Below are 21,880 nucleotides of genomic sequence, written 5' to 3'. Positions count from 1 at the left end.
CCTGGCTCAGTACCAACTGTTGCAGCCATCTGGGGAGTGAACCAGTGGATAGAAGATCCACTCGTTCAAATAAATAAATAAATCCTTACATACATACATACATACACACACACACATACACGCACCCACCCAAAGAAACTTAATCTTCCATTCCATTCTCCACAAACTTTCTGAAGTACTATCATAGCTGCTATTCCAAGTTGCAATAACGTCAAAGTATGCTTTGGGTACAATGAATATATGACAAATTTCAGGAGTTTTAGCCTCATTCATATAAAGCAGTCAATCAGTAAAGTGTTAGGAAAAAAGTCACATAGGTTTCTATTGGTGGTAGGAAGGGAGAACAAGCTATCAGACTGACAGAGACTAAATGCTAGATAGCATTCAGAATTATAAAAACAACTTAAACAGATATTTAGAATCTTTGCAGTTAAGATTTTAGGACAATTATTTTACTTGTACCAAAATTGAAGACTTTAAAAATATGAATAACCTCAGTTAACAAGTCGAATGCTTTACATTCAATTAAAAGTGCACATAAATTAAATGACTTTAAGGAAACTTAGGTAGGAATTTTCATTATCACAACAATGCTTATATAATTACTTTATGGGGATGAAATAAACAACATGGATGTAGTCAAACTAAAACCATTCAGTCACAAATAACAATGTAAAATTAACTTCATGGAAAATGTGAGTAATTAAACTTTCTTCATTTCACTTCACCACTATTTAATCTTGTCATTATTCAACCAAAAAGAAAGAAAACTACACAGAAAACTTTTAAGTTAGGAATCATGAGAGTGAGGTAATTATCACACTTGACAATTCTAATGATCCTAAATAATTTTAAAAATATCTGAAATCTGAAGAAGAAATTAAAGTACAAACCTGCATCTCTCCTTTCTCATCAGGTTTTGCTGGTTTTGCTGCCTCAGTAGCTGAATTTTTCAAACTCTCTTTGCTACACCGCAGAAGTACTTCTACTACATATAAAGGATCCAATTCACCAGAATTAGGCTGGAAAACACAAGATAAAATAAGTTCACCACTTCGTTTATTTTATTAGATTTATTTTATTTATTTGAAAGGCAGAATTAGAAAGAGAGAAGACAGAGAGATCTTCCATCTGCTGGTTTATTCCCTAGATGGCCACAATGACTGGGGCTGGGCCAGGCCAAAGCTAGGAGACAGCAATTTCATCCAAATCTCCCATGTGGGTGCAGGAGCCCAACCATTTGCGCCACTTCCACTGCTTTCCCAGGTGCATCAGCAGGGAGCTGAACGGGAAGTGGAGCATATGGGATGCTGGCATTTCCAGTGTGGCTTTACCTGCTATGTCACAGCACCAGCACCAGTTCACTACTTCTTAAAAACAGGCTCAGGAATTTTAATTCCATGTGTAACAAGGACTTTTCTCAGTATTTAGCCATTACCACTGACATACATTGCAGTAAATATTTTTACATATATATTTTTTAGTTTATAAAAGATGGCTGTCTCTCAGCATCCTTCAACACATTTCACAAGAACATTGGTAAAGGTAATTATAGAAGAATAAATGAATACCATTTTCTTATTTGATGACAAAATTTATAAGATAGTATGTTTATATTTCCATAAAGTTGTATAATATTGAAATATTTCTGGCAAAACACAAAGGAGGAGGGGGGAAGCAAAGTGTATGGAGTAAGGCAGTAACTCCAGATGGTTACCCAAATCCACAGGAGCAAACAGAGAACGAGAACTGACAAATTAGAAAACTGATATAACACTATACCTGATTTCTTTTGTAAGCTTCCTTAAAACTCATAAAATTATATAAAGTAGTAAAAATATCAATATACTGTTGGACTTATGTTTGTGGCCATTTGGGAAGTGAAATAGCAGATGGAAGATCTGTCCTTTTCTTTCTCTCTCTCTCTGCCTTTCAAATAAATAAGTAAATAAATCTTTAAAAAGTATAATTGTATGCAATGTACACAAGACATACCTTAAATTTACTAATGCAAAAAAGTTAAAAGTAAAAAAAACAGGAAAAGGCACATCATGCCAAGAACAATCAAAAGAATGCTGAAGTGGCTACACTAATATCAGATAGAATATACTATAATAGCACAAAAGCATATGAAATAAAAACCAGTAGAAATGAAGGCAAACAGAGACAACACAACAGCAATAGTTAAGACACTACAGTATTCCACATTCAATATGGATAAAACAACTGGACAGAAGTACCTGCAAGGAAACAGGAGACTTGAACACTTTAAACCAACTAAACTTAGAAAGCTACAGAACATTCCTCCCAAGTGGCAGAAAACACATTTTTTCTCAAATGTAAATGGAACATTCTACAGGATGGACCACATTTCAAGCCAATAAACAAACTTAGTCAATTCAAAATGACTGACATAATAATGAGTATATTCATGACAAAATGAAAATAAGAAATCTAGACCAACAAATTTGGGAAATTCACAAATACATGAAAATTAGCACACATCTAATAGCCAAAGAAACAAAGGAAAAATCAAAAGGGAAATTAGAAAATACTCTGAGCTGAATGAAAATAACATAATGTACTAAACTTCAGTCGTTTGTTAAAGCATCTGTAAAAGGAAAACTTTACTATAGCTATAAATGCTATAATACAAAAGAAGAGCCACTGCAATTAATAACCTAATTTCCCACCTTAAGTTAATGAACAAAGAACAGAAAATTAAAAGAAGATGCAGTAGAGGGACAGGTATTTAACACGGGTTAGGACACCAGCGTCCCACAACAGAATGCTGAGGCTCTGGCTCGTGATTCTAGGCTCCTGCCAATGCAGATGGAGGGAGAAAATGGTGATGGTTCTTCTAGCTGGGTTCCTGCCACCCACATGGGAAACCTAAATTGAGTTACTAGCTCTTGGCTTAGGTATCCTGGGCCACTACTGGATTTGGCTAGTAAACCAGCAAATGAAAAGTTGTTAGAAACAGAAAAATAGAGGAAAAAAATTAATAAACCAAACGCTGATTGAGATCAACAAAACTGGCAAACCTTTAACGAGATGAAGAATTTAAATTATGAGAAATAAGAGAGGGCCCATTATTAGTGACCACACAGAAATAAAAAGAATTACAAAGCAAGATTATGAATAATTTTACTGTATATCAGTAAATTAAGTAACTAAGAAATAGGTAATTCTCAAACAGATACAAATCATCAAAACTAACTGAAGGAGAAACAGACGATCTGAATAGGCCATATTAGCAAAAACTGGCAAGATAATCCAAAAACTAAACAAAGAATAGCATAGGCCTAGATGGCCTCACTGCCATATATTTAATTTATCAAAAACTCCTTTGAAAAACAGAAGAGGAAGGGAACACTTCTAAATTATTTCATTAGATTAGCATTATTACCCTGAAACTGAACCTAGACAAACACTGTAAGACAATTCGTGTTTGCAAGAATCCTAAACACATTGAAAAATGAATCTAGGTCTCTCTATATATAAACCAAGAATACACAATGACAAATGGGACTTAGTTTCAGAATGCAAAAAGTTTCCAAATAAAAATGATTTTTTAAAATAAAAGATTTATTAATTTATTTGAAAGTCAAGAGTTAGATGGCCGGCACCACGGCTCAATAGGCCAATCCTCCGCCTTGTGGCGCCGGCACACCGGGTTCTAGTCCCCGCTGGGGCGCCGGATTCTGTCCCGGTTGCCCCTCTTCCAGGCCAGCTCTCTGCTGTGGCCCGGGAGTGCAGTGGAGGATGGCCCAAATGCTTGGGCCCTGCACCCGCGTGGGAGACCAGGAGAAGCACCTGGCTCCTGCCTTTGGATCAGCGTGGTGCGCCGGCTGCAGCAGCCATTGGAGGGTGAACCAACGGCAAAAAGGAAGACCTTTCTCTCTGTCTCTCTCTCTCTCACTGTCCACTCTGCCTGTCAAAAAAAAAAAAAAAAATTAAAAAATTAAAAAAAAAAAAAAAAAAAGAAAGAGAGAGGGAGGGAGAGACAGAGGGTTATCTTCCATCCTCTGGTTCATTTCCCAAATGGCTGTGACAGCCAGGGCTCAGCCAGACTAAAGCCAGGAACTAAGAACTTCATCGTAGAAGCCAGTGTGGAAGACATAGACTGAGTATCTTGCTCCTGACTTCGGCCAGTTCCAACCCTGGCCATGGCAGGCATTTGGAAAGATGTTAAGATTGCTGTCCCCCTACATTTCAAATAAATAATAAACTAAAAATTATAAAAAAAGGAGGACTGTCTGACAAAGAGTGGATGAATGAGGATGAAGTTGGCCCCTTATCCTACACCACAGGCAAAAATTAATTCAAAATGGATCAAAGACCTAAATGCAAGAGCTAAAACCAGAGGCTGGCACTGTGGCATAGTGGGCTAGGCCTCCACCTACAACAACAGCATCCCATATGGGCGTGGATTTGAGTCCCAGCTGGTCCTTTTCCAATCCAGCTCTCCGCTATGGCCTGGGAAAGCAGTAGAAGATGGCCCAAGTGCTTGGGCCCCTGCACCCATGTGGGAGACCCATTAGAAGCTCCTGGCTCCTGGTTTTGGATCCCAGCTCCAGCCTTTGTAGCATCTTGTGAAGTGAACCAGTAGATGGACAACCTTTCTCTCGTCTCTCCTGCTGTCTGTAACGCAATTCTCAAATAAATAAATAAATCTTTAAAAAAAACCACTAATACTATAAAATTCTTAGAAGAAACATAGAGATAAATCTTCATGACTTTGATGTTGACACGGCTTTCTAAATTAAAACACCAGAAACACCAAAAATGAAAAGTCAGATTTCATCAAATTCAAGAAAGAGAAAACTTCCCAAATGGAAGAAATATGAGGGTATGAGTCAAACTATCCCTATTTGCAGATGACATGAATCCATATCTAGGGGATCCAAAAAACTCCACTAAGAGGCTATTAGAACTCATAAAAGTTTAGTTAAGTGGCAGAATATAAAATTAACACTCAAAAATTCAATAGCGTTTGTAAACAGACAATGCCATGTTTGAGAAAGAACTTCTAAGATCAATACAACTCACAATAACTACCAAGAGGTAAAAGATCTCTACAATGAAAATTACAAAACATTAAAGAAATAGAAGAAGCCACACAAAAATGGAAAAAATTTCCATGTTTGTGGATTAAGAATAAATATCATCAAATTATCCGTATTATGGAAAGCAATTTACAGATTCAATGTGATCCCAATCAAAATACCAACAACATTCTTCTGAGATCTTGAAAAAAAATGCTAAAATTCATATGCAAACACAAGAGACCTCAAATAGCTAAAGCAATCTTACACAACAAATACAAAGGCCAGTGCCACCCAGGGTTCTACTCCGGTTGCTTCTCTTCCAGTCCAGTTCTCTGCTGTAGCCCAGGATGGCGGCAGAGGATGGCCCAAGTGTTTGGGCCCTGCACCGCCATTGGAGACCAGGAGGAAGCACCTGGCTTCTGGCTTCGGATCAGCACAGTGCGCCGGCCACAGCACACCAGCCATAGTGGCCATTTGCGGGGTGAACCAACAGAAGGAAGACCTTACTCTCAGTCTCTCTCTCACTGTCTAACTCTGCCTGTCAAAAAAAAAAAAAAAAAAAAAAAAAAAAAAAAGGCCATAGGCCTCACAATACCAGATTTCAAGACATACAACAGGATGGTTATAATCAAAACAGCCTGGTACTGGATAAAAAATAAATGTGTAGATCAATGGAACAGACAGAAACTCCAGACATCAAAATCCATCCATCTACAACCAACTTATCTTTGACAAAAAAGCTGAAAACTAATCCCTGGAGCAAGGACAGTCTCTTCAACAAATGGTCCTGGGAAAACTGGATCTTTTTGTGCAGAAGTATGATGCAAGACCCCACTTTACAACTTACACAAAAATCCATTCGAGGCCAGCGCCGCGGCTCAATAGGCTAATCCACCGCCTTGCGGCGCCGGCACATGGGGTTCTAGTCCTGGTTGGGGCACCGGATTCAGTCTCGGTTGCCCCTTCTTGGTTGCCCCTCTTCCAGGCCAGCTCTCTGCTGTGGCCCGGCAAGGCAGTGGAGGATGGCCCAAGTGCTTGAGCCCTGTACCCGCATGGGAGACCAGGAGAAGCACCTGGCTCCCGGCTTTGGCTCAGCGCGGTACACCGGCCGCAGCGGAACGGCCACTGCGGCCATTGGAGGGTGAACCAACAGTAAAGGAAGACCTTTCTGTCTCTCTCTCACTGTCCACTCTGCCTGTCAAAAAAAAAAAAAAAAAAAAAAAAAAAATCCGCTTGAAATCGATCAAACCTAAACCTACAACCCAACCATCAAATTATTAGAGAACATTGGGGAAACTCTGCAAAACATTAGCACAGGCAAAGACTTCTTAGAAAAGACCCCAGAAGCACAGACAATCAAAGCCAAATTGAAAGATGGATTAAACAAGCTGAGAGGCTTCTCTACTGCAAAAGAAACACTCAGCAAAGTGAACAGGCAACTGACAAAATGGGAGCAAACATTTGCAAACTATGAAACTGATAAAGGATTAATAAACAAAATCTATAAAGAGCTCAAGAAATTCAACAACAACAAAAGCAATCCAGTTAAGAAATGGACAAAGGACTTCAACACCCATTTTTCAAAAAGAAAATTCAAATGGTCAACAGAACTTGAAAAAATGCTCAGGATCACTAACCAACAGGGAAATGCAAATCAAAGCCTCCATGAGGTTTTCCCCTTACCCCAATTAGAATGGCTTTCATATACAAATCAACAATCAACAAATGATGGCCAGAATGTGAGGAAAAAGGTACCCTAATCCACTGTAGGTGGGAACATAAACTGGTCTGGGAAATATACACATAAACAATATTGCTTTAAGTAAGGACAAAGTTTACCTTAACATTTGATTTTTTTGAAAAATTCACCACTACTCCCCAGCCAAAGTCATCGCCTTCATTTTTTACCTGTAAGGAAAGTAAAGCATATAAACAAGATATCCAAAAGACAATGAGTGTTAGCTTTCCATCACACTTTATAGGCTAGTAAGGACTTTAATTTTCCTGATAAAAATATTTTAAAAGATCATTCCTAAATTTAAAGACAATAATGGCACAGGAATAAATCAATGCCAAATTTCACAGATTCCTATGATAGCAATCAATTGGCAAACAGATGCTAAAATTATACAGTATATTTGTTCTGAAAACAATCAAAGTCTTTTATATCTAACGAATTCATCATAGCTTAAAACTACCATTTTTTTCTTTTTTTTAAGATTTATTTGGGGGCTGGCGCTGTGGTGTAGTAGGTCAATCCTACACCTACAGTGCCAGCATCCACATATGGGTGCCAGTTCAACTCCCAGCTGCTCACTCATGATCCAGCTCCCTGCTAATGTGCCTAGGAAAGCAGCAGAAGATGATCTAAGTTCTTGGGCCCCTGCACTCATGTGGCAGAACCAGAAGAAGCTCCTGGCTTCAGATCAGCCCAACTTCAGCCCTTGTGACCATTTGGGGAGTGAACCAGCGATGGAAGATCTCTTTGTCTGTAACTGCCAGAGGCAGAGCTTACTCCACAAATGGCTGCAATGGTCAAACCTGGGTAGATCCAAAGCCAGAAGCCAGAAGCTTCTTCCAGGTCTCCCAAGTTGGTAAAAATGCATTTTTTTTTTTTTTTTTTTTGACAGGCAGAGTTAGACAGTGAGAGAGATAGAGAGAGAGAGAAAGGTCTTCCTTCCATTGGTTCATCACCCAAATGGCCACCACAGCCGGCACCACTGCGCTGATCCGATGGCAGGAGCCAGGTGCTTCTCCTGGTCTCCTGTGGGGTGCAGGGCCCAAGCACTTGGGCCATCCTCCACTGCCTTCCTGGGCCACAGCAGAGAGCTGGACTGGAAGAGGAGCAACTGGGACTAGAATCCGGGGTGCCCGTGCCGCAGGTGGAGGATTAGCCTAGTGAGCCGTGGTGCCAGCCTAAAACTGCCTTATTTTTACATAGCATTTCATAACTCAAAATGTTTTGTTACATTAATTCCAAACAGATATACTTCAACATATAATCCTCAAATGAAAATCAGGGGTGATTAAAAGGCAATCATATAATCCCCTAAACTAGTGCCATGGAAAATAGGAAGAATGACATAATGAATATAAACTACTACAGAAGGTTAAGAAAAAATCTGAATCTGTATCCAAAATATATTCAAAGATTAAAATATCTTATGAAGAAATAATGGCAGGAGATGGCACTACGGCAGAGTGGGTAAAGCCGCCGCCTGTGGTAACAGCATCCAGTGTGGGCACCGGTTTGAGCCTGGCTGCTCTTCTTCTGATCTCTCTGTTATGGCCTGGGAAAGCAGTAGAAGATGGTCCATGTGCTTGGGCCCCTGTATGCATGTGGGAGACCTGGAGGAAGCTCCTGGCTCCTGATCAGCTCAGCCCCAGCTGTTGTGGCCATTTGGGGAGTGGGCCAGCAACAGATGGAAGACCTCTCTCTTTCCCTCTCCCTCCCTCTCTCTCTGCCTCTCTGTAACTGTGCCTTTCAAATAAATACTAAAATCTTTAAAAAGAAAAAAGAAAAGAAATAATGGCATACCTTTACCAAACGACCTGGTTGTAGAAACGGTAAACAGTATTTTGGTTTATGAATATATTCTTCAATTTCTTTACCCAGCTTGGCAAGCTGCTGTCTAATCTTATAATAGATGACAACACTTTCTTCATTGGGTATTACTATTTTATTATACTGTTCTTCTGAGTTCTTTACCTCTGTAAACAAAATAGATATAAGATTTCAAAACATTACACATTTTACATAAATTATATCCAAGACATATATATTTTTTTCTATTACATCTCTAGGAGGGAAAAAGTTTTCATAGATTACAATAGAAGTTCAGAAGAAAATCTTCAAAGATGACTATCAGGAAAGTTGTCTAGTTTCCTTTCTCCATTAAATGTTACCTTTTTGGTCTCTTCCTATAGCTCTGCAACTCAAGTAAATCAAATTGTGCTAAACTGACAGCCTAGTTAGTTCATTCTCTCTCTATGATTGGAAGGGTAAACAGGGTGGCTGGGCCTTGACCAGGTCAGAGCTGGGAATTCAATTCAGATCTCCCAAGTGGGTAGAAGCCCAACTACTTCAGCCATCACATGTTGCCTCTCAGGGTCTGTGTTAGAAGGAAGCTGAAGTCAGGAGCTATAGCTGGGTATCAAACCCAGGAACTAAAATTTGGGACACAGGTATCCTAACTGATGTCTTAATCACTAGGCCAAATATTTGTTCCTAAAATCATCTTTTAATTTAATTCCATGAACTTTTCAAAGTACACTCAATTTCTCCTTTATACACATACCCATAATATTTAATTTATAAATGAACCACAATAAGAGATAACAATGACAATAAAATAGAACAATAAACAATCTGCAACAGAAGCTAGATGACACTTAAAAAAGCACTCTATGGCTTCTCTTTGGCATATCTAAATTGCCAGCATCACTATTCTTGTACTTTGGAGCTGTTATTAGGTAAAATAAGGAATCCTTGAATACAAGCACTATGATGACAATCAATCTGGTAACCAAGTGACTGAGTGAGTAATGGATGGGTTGGCAAATAGCACGTACAGAAGTGATAAGCTGGACATAGAGATGATCCCCGTCCCAGGCTGGATGAAACAGACATGGAAAGAGATTTCATCATACTACTTAGAATTGTGTATAGTTTATGAATTTTTCATTTCTGGAGATTTTCATTCAATATTTTTTGTCATAATTGGTCACGGGTAACTGAAACTACGGATAAGGCGCTGTACCACAATCAGGCAGTAGAGGAACTTCAGTATAAGTGGTTTAACTGCAGTGCAAAAGACAAGACCCATGGGCACTTCTATAGGAGAGTCCTGGTATTTTAAGAAATACCATCTCATCTAAGATACCCATAAACTCTTAAGACAGACTGCAATCAATTTCTTCCTTTTGAGGGGTAAAAGGGGTGATGATTACAAAGATATATTTATATTACATAACATGAAACAGATCTGTAAGTACGGGGAAACAACTGTCACTCCCAAAACGGTGCACATTTCTCAACAGACTTAAATGCAAATTGCTTTACTGATCTAGGCAATACTATCAGTAATTATAGGAAGCAACTACTACATATTTAAAATAAGTTATCTCATTTAGTTCTTATAGACTGGATGAATCGGATATTTTCCCAATTTCATAAAAGAATAAACTAAGTATTGTTTCAAACCTATGTCTAACTCCACAGTTAGTGTTATTAATCATGGCATCACCTATTTATAAAACTGCATAAAAAGATTAAAATTAAGACTTTTCCTTTTCAGAAATGAAGTCCCAGAAGTTATGCTCTTAAGGCTCACTGAAAAATCTACTGCAGATTCAGTAAATCAAAATGGAAAACATCTCATGTACACAAACCATGCAGCTTTGTTATAATACAGCATGGTATTGTAAAACAAAGATTAATACTAGGCTTCCAAGGATAATAATCTACATTTTAATGTTGTTGTATTTAAGGTTGTAAAAACAATACCAAGTCTCTTGAAAAGGTTCTAGTAGTATCAATAATAAAAGGAAGTATTATCCCTCCAAATTTCACAACCCTAGAAAAACAGGTCTTGCTCCTTTCAAAACAGAGGTAGAGACATGTAGGAATAACTCAACTGCAAGAAGATACAAGAGTATGGAGGCAACAGCAGGGAACAGAGATTATGTTGCCTGTAATCTTTTTAAAAAGCAAGTCAGAACTATACTGGAAAAAAAAAACCTGAGGTTTGAGGAGAGAGAGGATACAGATGGAGAAAAGGAGATAATGTTGAAGTTTTGGGGATGGGAGCAGAGTCTTGGTCAAAGCCATATCATAACAATCTGATCCCAGCTAAAAGTGAGGAAAGGACTTTAAATAAGAAAATACCTCCCTCTGTCTCCCATAGCACCTGGAATATTTCCTATGTAAGTACAAACTAATAATATAAGCTTAAAAATCAACATAAGCTTAAAAATTGTCAGAATACATAAAGAGAAAAATAAAACAGAACAAAAACAAAGGTAGGTGTATCAATATGCAACTCTGCTTTCTCCTGGTTATTCAGTCTCCAAACCAGTCTGACTGCTGGGTATGTGTGTATGTGTAATCCTACTCATGCATGACTGAGTGCTAACTGACAAAGAGGAGCATTTTAAAGACTAATTCTTTTAATTATTAAACTAGCTTGTAACCATATACCTGCTTCAATGTTGGCATCTGAAATTTCTATGATATGAGGTAAAATGAATTATTTTCCTTCTTTAGTACTAATCAGTGTTAAATACCTTTTTTTTTTTTTTTTTTTTGACAGGCAGAGTGGACAGTGAGAGAGAGACAGAGAGAAAGGTTTTCCTTCCATTGATTCACCCCCCAAATGGCCGCCACAGCTGACGCGCTGTGCCAATCTGAAGCCATGAGCCAGGTGCTTCTCCTGGTCTCCCATGGGGTGCAGGGCCCAAGCACTTGGGCCATCCTCCACTGCCCTCCCTGGCCACAGCAGGGAGCTGGCCTGGAAGAGGGGCAACCGCGACAGAATCCGGTGCCCTGACCGGGACTAGAACCTGGTGTGCCGGCGCCACAAGGCGGAGGATTAGCCTAGTGAGCCGCGGCGCCGGCCTTCAATACCTTCTTAATTCAAATCCCCCCAAAAATTCATTTTGTTTGTTATTATACAATTCTTGGTAGGAGAAGGAGAGATTTATAGATCTTTTAAAAACATAGTTCTGGCCAGCGCCGCGGCTCACTAGGCTATTCCTCCACCTAGCGGCGCCGGCACACCGGGTTCTAGTTCCGGTCAGGGTGCCGGATTCTGTCCCGGTTGCCCCTCTTCCAGGCCAGCTCTCTGCTGTGGCCAGGGAGGGCAGTGGAGGATGGCCCAAGTACTTGGGCCCTGCACTCCATGGGAGACCAGGAGAAGCACCTGGCTCCTGCCTTTGGATCAGCGCGGTGCGCCAGCCGCAGCGCGCCAGCCATGGAGGCCATTGGAGGGTGAACCAATGGCAAAAGGAAGACCTTTCTCTCTGTCTCTCTGTCTCTCACTGTCCACTCTGCCTGTCAAAAACAAAACAAAAAGAAACAAACAAAAAACACAGTTCTCAGGCCCAGCTTTGTGGTGAAGCAGGTTAAGCTGCCACATATGATGCTCATTCTCATATGAGCGGGGGTTTGAGTCCCAACTGTTCGACCTCCTAATCCAGCTTCCTGCTAATGCACCTGGGAAAGCAACTGAAGATGGTCACAGTACCTAGGACCTGCTGCTCACATGGGAGACATGGATGGAGTTCCTGGCTCCTGGTTTTGGCCTGCAACAGCCCTTGCCATTGCAGACATTTGTGGAGTGAATCAGTGAATGCAAGATCTCTCTCTCTCTCTCTCTCTCTCTCTCTCTATGTAACTCTGCCTCTCAAAAAAAAAAAAATCTAGTTCTCCAAAATAGAATCATACTTTCCTATCTCTTCTCTAAGACCACAGTTTATCAACTAGGCACAAATGGCATTAAGCACTTTTATAATAAAATATGATTTGAAATTCTACATTTGCCATTGATTTTAAAAGGCACTTCAACAACTGTGTAAATTTAAGTAAATGTTAGTCTTGAAACTAATCAGTCTCTCATGGTCTTTCTTTAAAATTAATGATAAGTTACTACATCTATTCTTATCACCTATTAAAAAAATGATTGCAGCTGGTGTACTGGCTTAGCAGGTGGAGCTGCTGCCTGATTTGCAGGCATCCTATATATGCACTGGTTCAAGTCCTGGCTGCTCTACTTCTGATCCAGCTCCCTGCTATATGGCTGGGAAAAGCAGTGGGAGATGGCCCAAGTTCTTGGGTTCCTGCTACCCACGTTGGAGACTTGGGTGAAGCTCCTGGCTCCTGGCTTTGCCCTGATTCAGCCCTGGCTGTTGGGACCCTCTGGGATGTAAACCAGCAGATGAAGATCTGTCTCTGCCTCTATAACTCTTTCAAATAAATAAATAAATCTTAATTTAAAAAAAAAGTATGAACCATGCTTTAATAAAAACAGCACTGCTTAATAGCAGTTCAAGCTTCAAATATGAATTCTGCTACTATTTCAAACATGTAATCTTAAGATACTGACTTTAACGTCTTTATGCCCTCATTTTTTTGAGAGAGAGAGACTTAACTTGCTTAGACCATCTCAGCCTTTTTCATTCTTCTAAGCGATGGAAGATCCGTTATCTCTCTGCCTCTCCTCCTCTCTCCGTGTAACTCTTTCAAATAAATAAATAAATCTTTAAAAAAGAAAATACAAACTGGAAATTCTTAAAAAGTTGGACTCAAATCCAATGAAAGCATTATATTACCTTAATCATACATCAGTTTATGCTATGACAGCCTTCTGTACTAAGAAACAGCGAAAGGCTAAGACTAATAGACATAAAGCTAGTGCTGTGGTATAGTAGGCTAAGCCTCTGCCTGCAGTGCTGGCATTCCGTGCGGGCACTGGTTTGTGTTCCAGTTGCTTCTTTTCTGACCCAGCTCTCTGCTTATGGCCTGTGAAAACATTGGAAGATGGCCCAAGTGCTTGGGCCTCTATACCCATGTGGGAGACCCAGAAGAAGCTCCTGGCTCCAGATGGTCCTAGCTCTGGCCGTTGTGGCCATTTGTGGAATGAACTAGCAATGGAAGACTCTCTCTCCTTCTCTCTGTAATTCTACCTATCAAATAAATAAATAAGACTAATACACACAAGCCTCATACAGGTCAAATTTTAATATATTAGGTTTGGGGCCCAGCACTGCGGCATAGTGGATAAAGCCTCCACTGGCAGTGCCGGCATCCCATTTGGGCACTGGTTTGAGTCTCGGCTACTTAACTTCCAATCCAGCTCTCTGCTGTGTCTTGGGAAAATAGAAGATGGTCCAAATCCTTGGGCCCCTGCATCCGCATAGGAGATCCAGAAGAAACTCCTGGCTCCTGGCTTCAAATTCGCACAGCTCTGGTTGTTGCGGCCAACTGGGGAGTGAACCAGCAGACAGAAGACTTCTTTCTTTCTCTCTCTCTCTCTCTCTCTGCCTCTCCTTCTTTCTCTGTGTAACTCTTTCAAATAAATGAATAAATCTTAAAAAAATTAATATACTAGGTTTTTAGGTTATATTAAACATATAAACTCAGTTACATGAGTTATGTGATATATATGTCTAAAATAATAGTAAGTTTTAAGCAATTATAGAAAAGTGTCCTTCCAGACTTTTCTTACCTTCACTTTGAAATGTCCAGTCACAATGACCTGAATACAATTCTGTATTCCTTAATGTAAGGGGCAAAATTTGGCACACAAGAAAAAAACAATGACCAAAGCAGCCAATAATGCAGTCAGTTTTCTATTTAGTCTCCTAGTAAAATAGGTTGCTATGATAACTTTATACTTACTCTCTACCACTCCTGGAATTGCCCTATAATGTTGAAACTGGTAGAAGGATTTTTCCAACATGTACTCTGGATTAATTTCTTCCACACGCAGTAAGTTCAAAACCATGTTGTAGGTCAAATGGAAAGCACTATTTAAAGGATCAGCTGAGCCCTAAGAAAGAAAAAAATGTCAAATTTGTTGGTCTTTCAAATAAATTTACAAATATTTTTAACCTGCTATGATACTTAAGTCTTTATGTACTAATTCTTTTAGTTGACCAATACAAAATGATAAAATACTTGATCTTTAAGTGAAGCGGAACACAAATCACTAGTGTAACAGTAGTTAAAATAGCTTGCCAAGCACATCTTCTGCTTCCAAGCATATGAGAGGATTGCTTTTCTGTCTCAATCCCACCATCTACCTGAGTGGGTAAGACCAATTAAGTGGAGAGAAGTGACATGTCACTTCCTAGCTAGGTTTTAATTGTGACATCCTATTTTTCCCTTTCAAAAGTGATTAAAAATGTTCAGGACGGTGGCTGCTCTATCAGGTCAGATTTCTAAGCAATAAAGATGAACAGAAGTAAAAGAATCAAACCTTTAACTTACTGAGATTTGAGTTTTTTAATATACAACCTAGCCTGTTCTGATAAGAGTACAAACATTTATTTCAGAATGATGCTCAGATTAAAATTAGTAACTTGAAATTCTAAGCTCCTTGTGATGATCTAAAACTGCTATTAAATTTTCCCAAATTTAAAGACCACTCTTTTAAAAGATATATTTATTTATTTGAAAGAGTTACAGAGAGGGAGCGAGAGACCGAGAGAGAGAAATCTTCCACCTATGGTTCACTCTCCAGGTGAACAGCAGCCAGAGCTGAGGCAGGAGAAGCCAAGAGCCAGGAGCCTTACGAAGGTTTCCCAGGTGGGTGGCTGGGATCTGCATCCTTGGGCCATCTTCTGCTGCTTTTCCCAGGCCATTAGTAGGAAACTAGATAGGAAGTTAAGCAGCTGGGACTCCATCCCGGTAGTCAAAATGGGATGCCAGTGACACCACAATGCTGGCCCCTATGGACTACTCTTTAGCTGTACTTTGAAAATTCCTGAGGCCAGTGCTATGGCACAGCAGGTAAAGCCACCGCCTGCAGTGCCAGCATCCCATATGGGCACCAGTTCAAATCTTGGATACTCTACTTCCAATCCAGCTCTCTACTATCTTCTACTGCTTTGCCTAAGTCCTTGGGCCCCTGCACCCAAGTGGGAGACCAGAAGAAGCTCCTGGCTCCTGGCTTTGGATCAGTGTAGCTCCAGCCATTGCAGCTAACTGGGGAGTGAACCAGTGGATGGACGACCTCTCTCTCTCTGCCTCTCCTCTCTCTGTGTAACTCTTTCAAATAAGTAAATAAATCATTAAAAAAGAAAGAAAGAAAGAAAGAAAGAAAGAAAGAAAGAAAGAAAGAAAGAAAGAAAGAAAGAAAGAAAGAAAGAAAGAAAGAAAGAAAATTCTCTTTTGTCCTGTAACTGTGGCTATAACCAAAGGAAAATGACTAGAAATGACTAGATATTATATTTCTTTGTAAAAATACATGTTATTCTAGAATAGTGTGACCCAAATTCACAATGAAGTTTGTATACAAAATACTTCCTTGACATCGAAACTTTTCTTTCAGCAATGTTTGATCAAAGGTTCTTTTCTTAATGCAAATATTCTGCTAAGTATGAAAATTGTTATGTATTTGGAATGACCAAACTCTTGGAAGAAGCACGGTGAAGTGTTTATAAGTGAAGCATCACTACATAGAGAACACATTTATAAATAGGAAAGGAAGATACACAAATAATCTAAGAGTACTCAGAGGATAGTAAATTGAGATCCACAGACTAAACATATAAAATTCAGAATTTTTAATGTATGCAGGTTAAGATTTTGTGAGGAAAGGAGTAGAGCTTTCATCTGAGTCTCAGATGAAGATACTCTCAAACACATAAAGAGTCACCTGCTCTAAGAGGGACACTCGGTTTCTAAAACCTTGATTTGTTTCAGCTTTCCTTTAAAACAGTACCAAGAGAGGTGAAGTTAGTATGAAAACCAGATTCTTGAAGACCAGAGAAATAATCTGCCAACAGACCAAGCCTTTAATTTTCTACTATCCTCCATTTCTATTATTATTTCCTTCAAGAAATCTGGGTCTTCAATAAAGCAAATGTTTGTTTCCACCCAAAAACTGTACCCCTTTAATTCCAACTGCTGTGCAATACACCTTTTTAAATCTCTGTCACCTGAAACTCAACACGACATTTAGACATTCTATCCACATTAGACCAGGATACTTTCAGCTCACAGCTGTTACACTAGTATAATTAAAAATAGCACTCTCTTTCACTCATGGTATCCTAACTTGGATGATAAATAATATGGTTATACTATCTAAAATAAAATCTCTCTTGCTCTTCCTTGTCCTTGCGGAACTTTCACTCTCCTACAGGTTAGTGAATCACTCATTTGAAGTCCCAATTTGAGTTGTTTCTTTCTTATGCTTTATCCCTTCCTTTCAATCAGTTAATACATCTTAAATTAGTTCTTATGGGGCTGGCGCTGTGGCGCAGTGGGTTAACATCCTGGCCTGAAGCACCAGCATCCCATATGGGTGCTGGTTTGAGACCCAGCCGCTCCGCTTCCTATCCGCTCCCTGCTACGGCCTGGGAAAGCAGTAGAAGATGGCCCAAGTCCTTGGGCCCCTGCACCTGCGTGGGAGACCTAGAAGAAACTCCTGGCTCCTGGCTTTGGATCAGTGCAGCTCCGGCTATTGCAGCCAATTAGGGAGTAAACCATCGGATGGAAGACCTCTCTCTCTCTGCCTCTCCTTCTATCTCTGTGTATATTTCTTCCATAAAGCCTTAAACCACAATCATCTAGTACAGTCACTTCAAATTTCCCTTAACTCATATTCTAGCACTGAGCCATATGTTTTCACTTTCTATTTTATGCATATATGTAAATAGACTCTTCAAGTTTAAAAACAGTCACCTGAGGACTTAGCATATACCAATCATAGTACTAAATACTTTCTTTTTTAAAGATTTATTTATGTATTTGAGAGGCAGAGAGACAGAGAGAGTCTTCCATCTGCTAGTTCACTCCCCTGATGGCCGCAACAACTGGAGCTGTGCCAATCTGAAGCCAGGAGCCAGGAGCTTCCTCCAGGTCTCCCACATGGGTGCAGTCCAAGGACTTGGACCATCTTCTACTGCTTTCTCAGGCCATACCAGAGAGCTGTATCAGAAGTGGAACATCCAGGACTGGAACCAGTGCCCATGAGGGATGCCAGCACTATAGACTGGGACTTTAACCTACTGTGCCACAGCGTTGGCCCCTGTACTAAATACTTTGAAAACTCTATCTTCAGGGACAGTGCTGTGGCATAGTGGGTAAAGCCACTGCCTGCAGTGCCAGCATCCCATATGGGCACTGATTAGAGTTCCAGCTGCTCCTCCTCCAATCCAGCTCTCTAATATAGCCTGGGAAAGCAGCAGAAGGCCCAAGTTCTTGGGCCCCTGCACCTGCCTGGGAGACGCAGAGGAAGCTCCTGGCTCCTGGCTTCGGATCAGTGCAGCTCCGGCCATTGCAACCAATTAGGGAGTGAAACTTCAGATGGAAGACTTCTCTCTTTGCCTCTCCTTCTCTAAATCTTTCAAATAAATAAATTCAATAAATAAATCTTAAAAAAAAAAAAACTGTATCTTCCACTGTCAGTCTTTTGCATAAGATCAAATGTACTAAATCTTCAATTCACATTTGTAACAAGTTGGCCCTTTGCTGTTGTATCTGTGTTTCTAGACATTTCTTTTATCGAAACTTACAACGTTTTCCTCTAGAACTTTTTTCAAGTATTTAAAAAATTACAGGCAAATGGGGCCAGCATTATGGCACAGTGGGTTAAGCCACCACCTGCGACATTAGCACATGGGCACTGCTTTGAGTCCTGGCTGCTCCACTTCTGATCCAGTGCCCTACTAATGTGCATGGGAAAGCAGCAGAAAATGGCCCAAGTACTTGGGACCCTGTACCCACGTGGGAGATCCAGAAGCTCCTGACCCCTGGCTTCAGATAGGGTCAGCTCTGGTTGTTGTGGCCATTTGGAAAATGAACCAGCAGATAGAAGATTTTGCTCTCTCTGTAACTCTGAATTTCAAATAAATAAATAAATGTTAAAAAAAAAAGCCTAATAAAAGGGTCACCTAAAATTCAACTAGAACAAAATAGGCAACCAATGATAAGTAAAGATTGTATGCAAACTTTGAATATGTCTTGGTAAACTTTGAAAAATTCTCTTAGCGGTCAAGTTCTTAAAAAAAAAAAATTAAGATCAAAAGAGCCAAACAAATCAATTTTTAAATTAGCTTTTGAAATTTTCTGTAAATTCTAATATAACTCCTTACATGCTGGAATGCATGATTTAATGAGATCAGTAGTTTTAAAAACTGTCAGTTTAAATATTTTTTGCATTATGAACCATAAAGCTAGAAATAAAGAAACACAGAAATATGGGGTCTACTCAATTCTCAAAAAAAGGCCTCTTAACTCATTAATTTTGAGAAATAAGGATATTCTTCTGAAAGATATTCCCTTCAAATTATTTTTTTTTTTCAAAAGATTTATTTATTTGAAACACTGAGAGAGAGAGAGACACAGAGAGAGACAGAGACAGACAGGGGTCATCCATCCTCTGGTTCTTTCCCTAGATGGCTGCAGCAACAAGAGCTAGGCCATACCAAATCCAGGAGCCAGAAGCATCCTTTGGGTTTCCCACATGGGTGGGATGGCACTTGAGCCATCGTATGCTGCTTTCCCCATCATATCAGAAGGAAGCTAGATTGGAAGTGTAGCAGCTGGGACTTGCACCAGCACCCATGAGGGATGCCGGAGTTGCAGGCAGCAACTTAATCTACTGTGCCACAGCACTAGCCCGTAATTTAATTTTCATTATCCTTAATCTGGTTCATTATTGAACAGAACATACCAGTGACCAGAGCACCACACTACTAGAAAGAACAATTAATGTACTACTGCAAGAAACCAGTTAATTTTATCACTTTATAAACTACAGAATTAGCTTTATATTGGAAAACCAATAATGATATCTACTCAAAGTACTGTGATATTTATATATTCTTTTGACTATCTATGTACTATACTGGAAAACATATTTCTTAAGGTTATGCTAGTGGAATATTAAATATCTCTTCACTGCTAAAGAAAAGATAGATTCACCAGTCTTTCTGGAAGGATGTTAATCACATACTTTCCTAACGACTCTTTTCATTTGAACAAACATTATAATGAATGAATGATACAGTGTGAGTTCCAAGATGATGGAGTAGGGAGGGAGCTTACTGCTCTAGTATAGAAGATAATTTAAAAAAAGTGGAGAGAGTGCCGTCTCAGGGAAGCGTTAGAGAGAAAATAGCAGAGGAAACTCTACGCAAATTAGAGGGACACAGTGGACCTACGTGGAGGGCGTGGACTCCCACAACTCAGATTTACAGTCTCCGACAGCCTATGTTCCAGCATTGGAAAGTGAGGTGAGACCAGATCGCAACAGCCCAAGCCGCTGGCGCTAAAGCTGCAGGCAGAACCTAGAGGGAACCGAGCTTAGAGCCCAGTAGCAGATAAGAAAACTAGAGGAGGGAAAAAAAAAAAAAAGGAGGGACATGTTTCTCTCTCCCAGACCCCTTTATAACCGTGTTCTGTAACAAATCAACAGAGCAGGCACCATTTTGGACCTAAGTAACAGCTGCGCCACCTTGTGTCTGCATCGAGCAACTAGCTGAATGGAGACTCCTGATTCTGGTGAGGTGAATTAACAGGGGCTGGGAGCTCCTGACAGAAATAAATGCAAACATCTACAACCAACTTACATTTGACCAAGGAGCTAATAAAACCAATCCCTGGAGCAAGGACAGTCTATTCAACAAATGGTGCTGGGAAAACTGGATTTCCACATTCAGAAGTATGAAGCAAGACCCCTACCTTACACCTTACACAAAAATCCACGCAACATGGATTAAAGATCTAAATCTATGCCAGCGCTGCGGCTCACTAGGCTAATCCTCCGCCTTGCGGCGCCGGCACAACGGGTTCTAGTCCCGGTCGGGGCACTGGATTCTGTCCCGGTTGCCCCTCTTCCAGGCCAGCTCTCTGCTGTGGCCAGGGAGTGCAGTGGAGGATGGCCCAAGTGCTTGGGCCCTGCACCCCATGGGAGACCAGGATAAGTATCTGGCTCCTGCCATCGGATCAGCGTGGTGCCCCGGCTGCAGCAAGCTGGCCACGGCAGCCATTGGAGGGTGAACCAACAGCAAAAGGAAGACCTTTCTGTCTGTCTCTCTCTCTCACTGTCCACTCTGCCTGTTAAAAAATTAAAAAGAAAAAAAAGATCTAAATCTATGACCCAATACCATCAAATTATTAGGCAACATTGGGGAAACCCTGCAAGACACTGGCACAGGCAGAGTTCTTGGAAAAGACCCCAGAGACACAGGCAGTCAATGCCAATATTAACAAATGGGATTACATCAAATTGACAAGTTTCTGTATGGCAAAAGAAACACTCAGGAAACTGAAGCGGCAACCAACAAAATGGGAGAAATTATTTGCAAACTATGCAACTGATAAAGAATTAATAACCAGAATATACAAATAGATCAAGAAACTCTGCAACAACAAAACAAACAACCCAGTGAAGAAATTGGCAAAGGACTTAAACAGACATTTTTCAAAAGAGGAAATCCAAATGGTCAACAGATACATGAAAAAATGTTCAGGATCACTAGCTGTCAGGGAAATGCAAATCAAAACCACAATAAGGTTTCACCTCACCCCGATTAGAATGGCTTTCATACAGAAATCAACAAACAACAAATGCTGATGAGGATGTAGGGAAAAAGGTAGCCAAGTCCACTGTTGGTGGGAATGTAAACTGGTAAAGCCACTACGGAAGACAGTATGGAAATACCTCAGAAATCTGAATATAGACCTATCATATGACCCAGCCAATCCACTCCTGGGAATTTATCCAAGGGAAATGAAATTAGTAAACAAAAGAGTTACCTGCACCTCCATGTTTACTGCAGCTCAACTGACAATAGCTAAGACATGGAATCAACCTAAATACCCGTCAACCAAAGACTCGATAAAGAAATTATGGGAGACCTGGAAGAAGCTCCTGGCTTCTGGTTTCATATTGGTGCAGCTCCAGCCGATGTGACCATCTCAGGAGTGAACCAGCGGTTGGAAGACCTCTCTCTCTCTAGCTCTACCTCTCTGTCTTTCAAATAAGTAAGATAAATCAAAATAAAAAAGAAAAGAAAATGAATCTTCATGGAGAATGGGACTGGGAATAGGAGAGAGAGGAAAAAGAGGAGTGGGAGTGTGGGTGGGAGGGAGGGTA

General features: G+C 40.2%; 1 protein-coding gene across 2 annotated transcripts in view; it reads right to left on the bottom strand.

Moving 5' to 3' along the window:
* MTREX (Mtr4 exosome RNA helicase) overlaps positions 1 to 21,880 on the bottom strand; it is a 101,233-nt gene that overhangs the window by 35,272 nt on the left and 44,081 nt on the right. Inside the window, exons 16-19 of one of the 2 annotated variants that reach the window (XM_002714036.6) lie at positions 14,449 to 14,599; positions 8,590 to 8,762; positions 6,891 to 6,959; positions 894 to 1,022 (exon numbers count right to left, since the gene is read on the bottom strand). In XM_002714036.6, coding sequence (XP_002714082.1) covers positions 894 to 1,022; positions 6,891 to 6,959; positions 8,590 to 8,762; positions 14,449 to 14,599 — 522 coding nt within the window. Of the gene's footprint in view, positions 1 to 893; positions 1,023 to 6,890; positions 6,960 to 8,589; positions 8,763 to 12,436; positions 14,116 to 14,448; positions 14,600 to 21,880 lie in introns of those variants that run through there. The other variant, XM_089312787.1, reaches the window with a different exon arrangement.

Source organism: Oryctolagus cuniculus, chromosome 14 (genome assembly GCF_051225735.1).
Source record: "Oryctolagus cuniculus isolate XC-2025 breed Fujian yellow rabbit chromosome 14, ASM5122573v1, whole genome shotgun sequence".
Taxonomy (NCBI): domain Eukaryota; kingdom Metazoa; phylum Chordata; class Mammalia; order Lagomorpha; family Leporidae; genus Oryctolagus; species Oryctolagus cuniculus.
The sequence above is the reverse complement of the archived record's forward strand: the minus strand, read 5'-3'. Positions and strand labels throughout refer to the sequence as shown.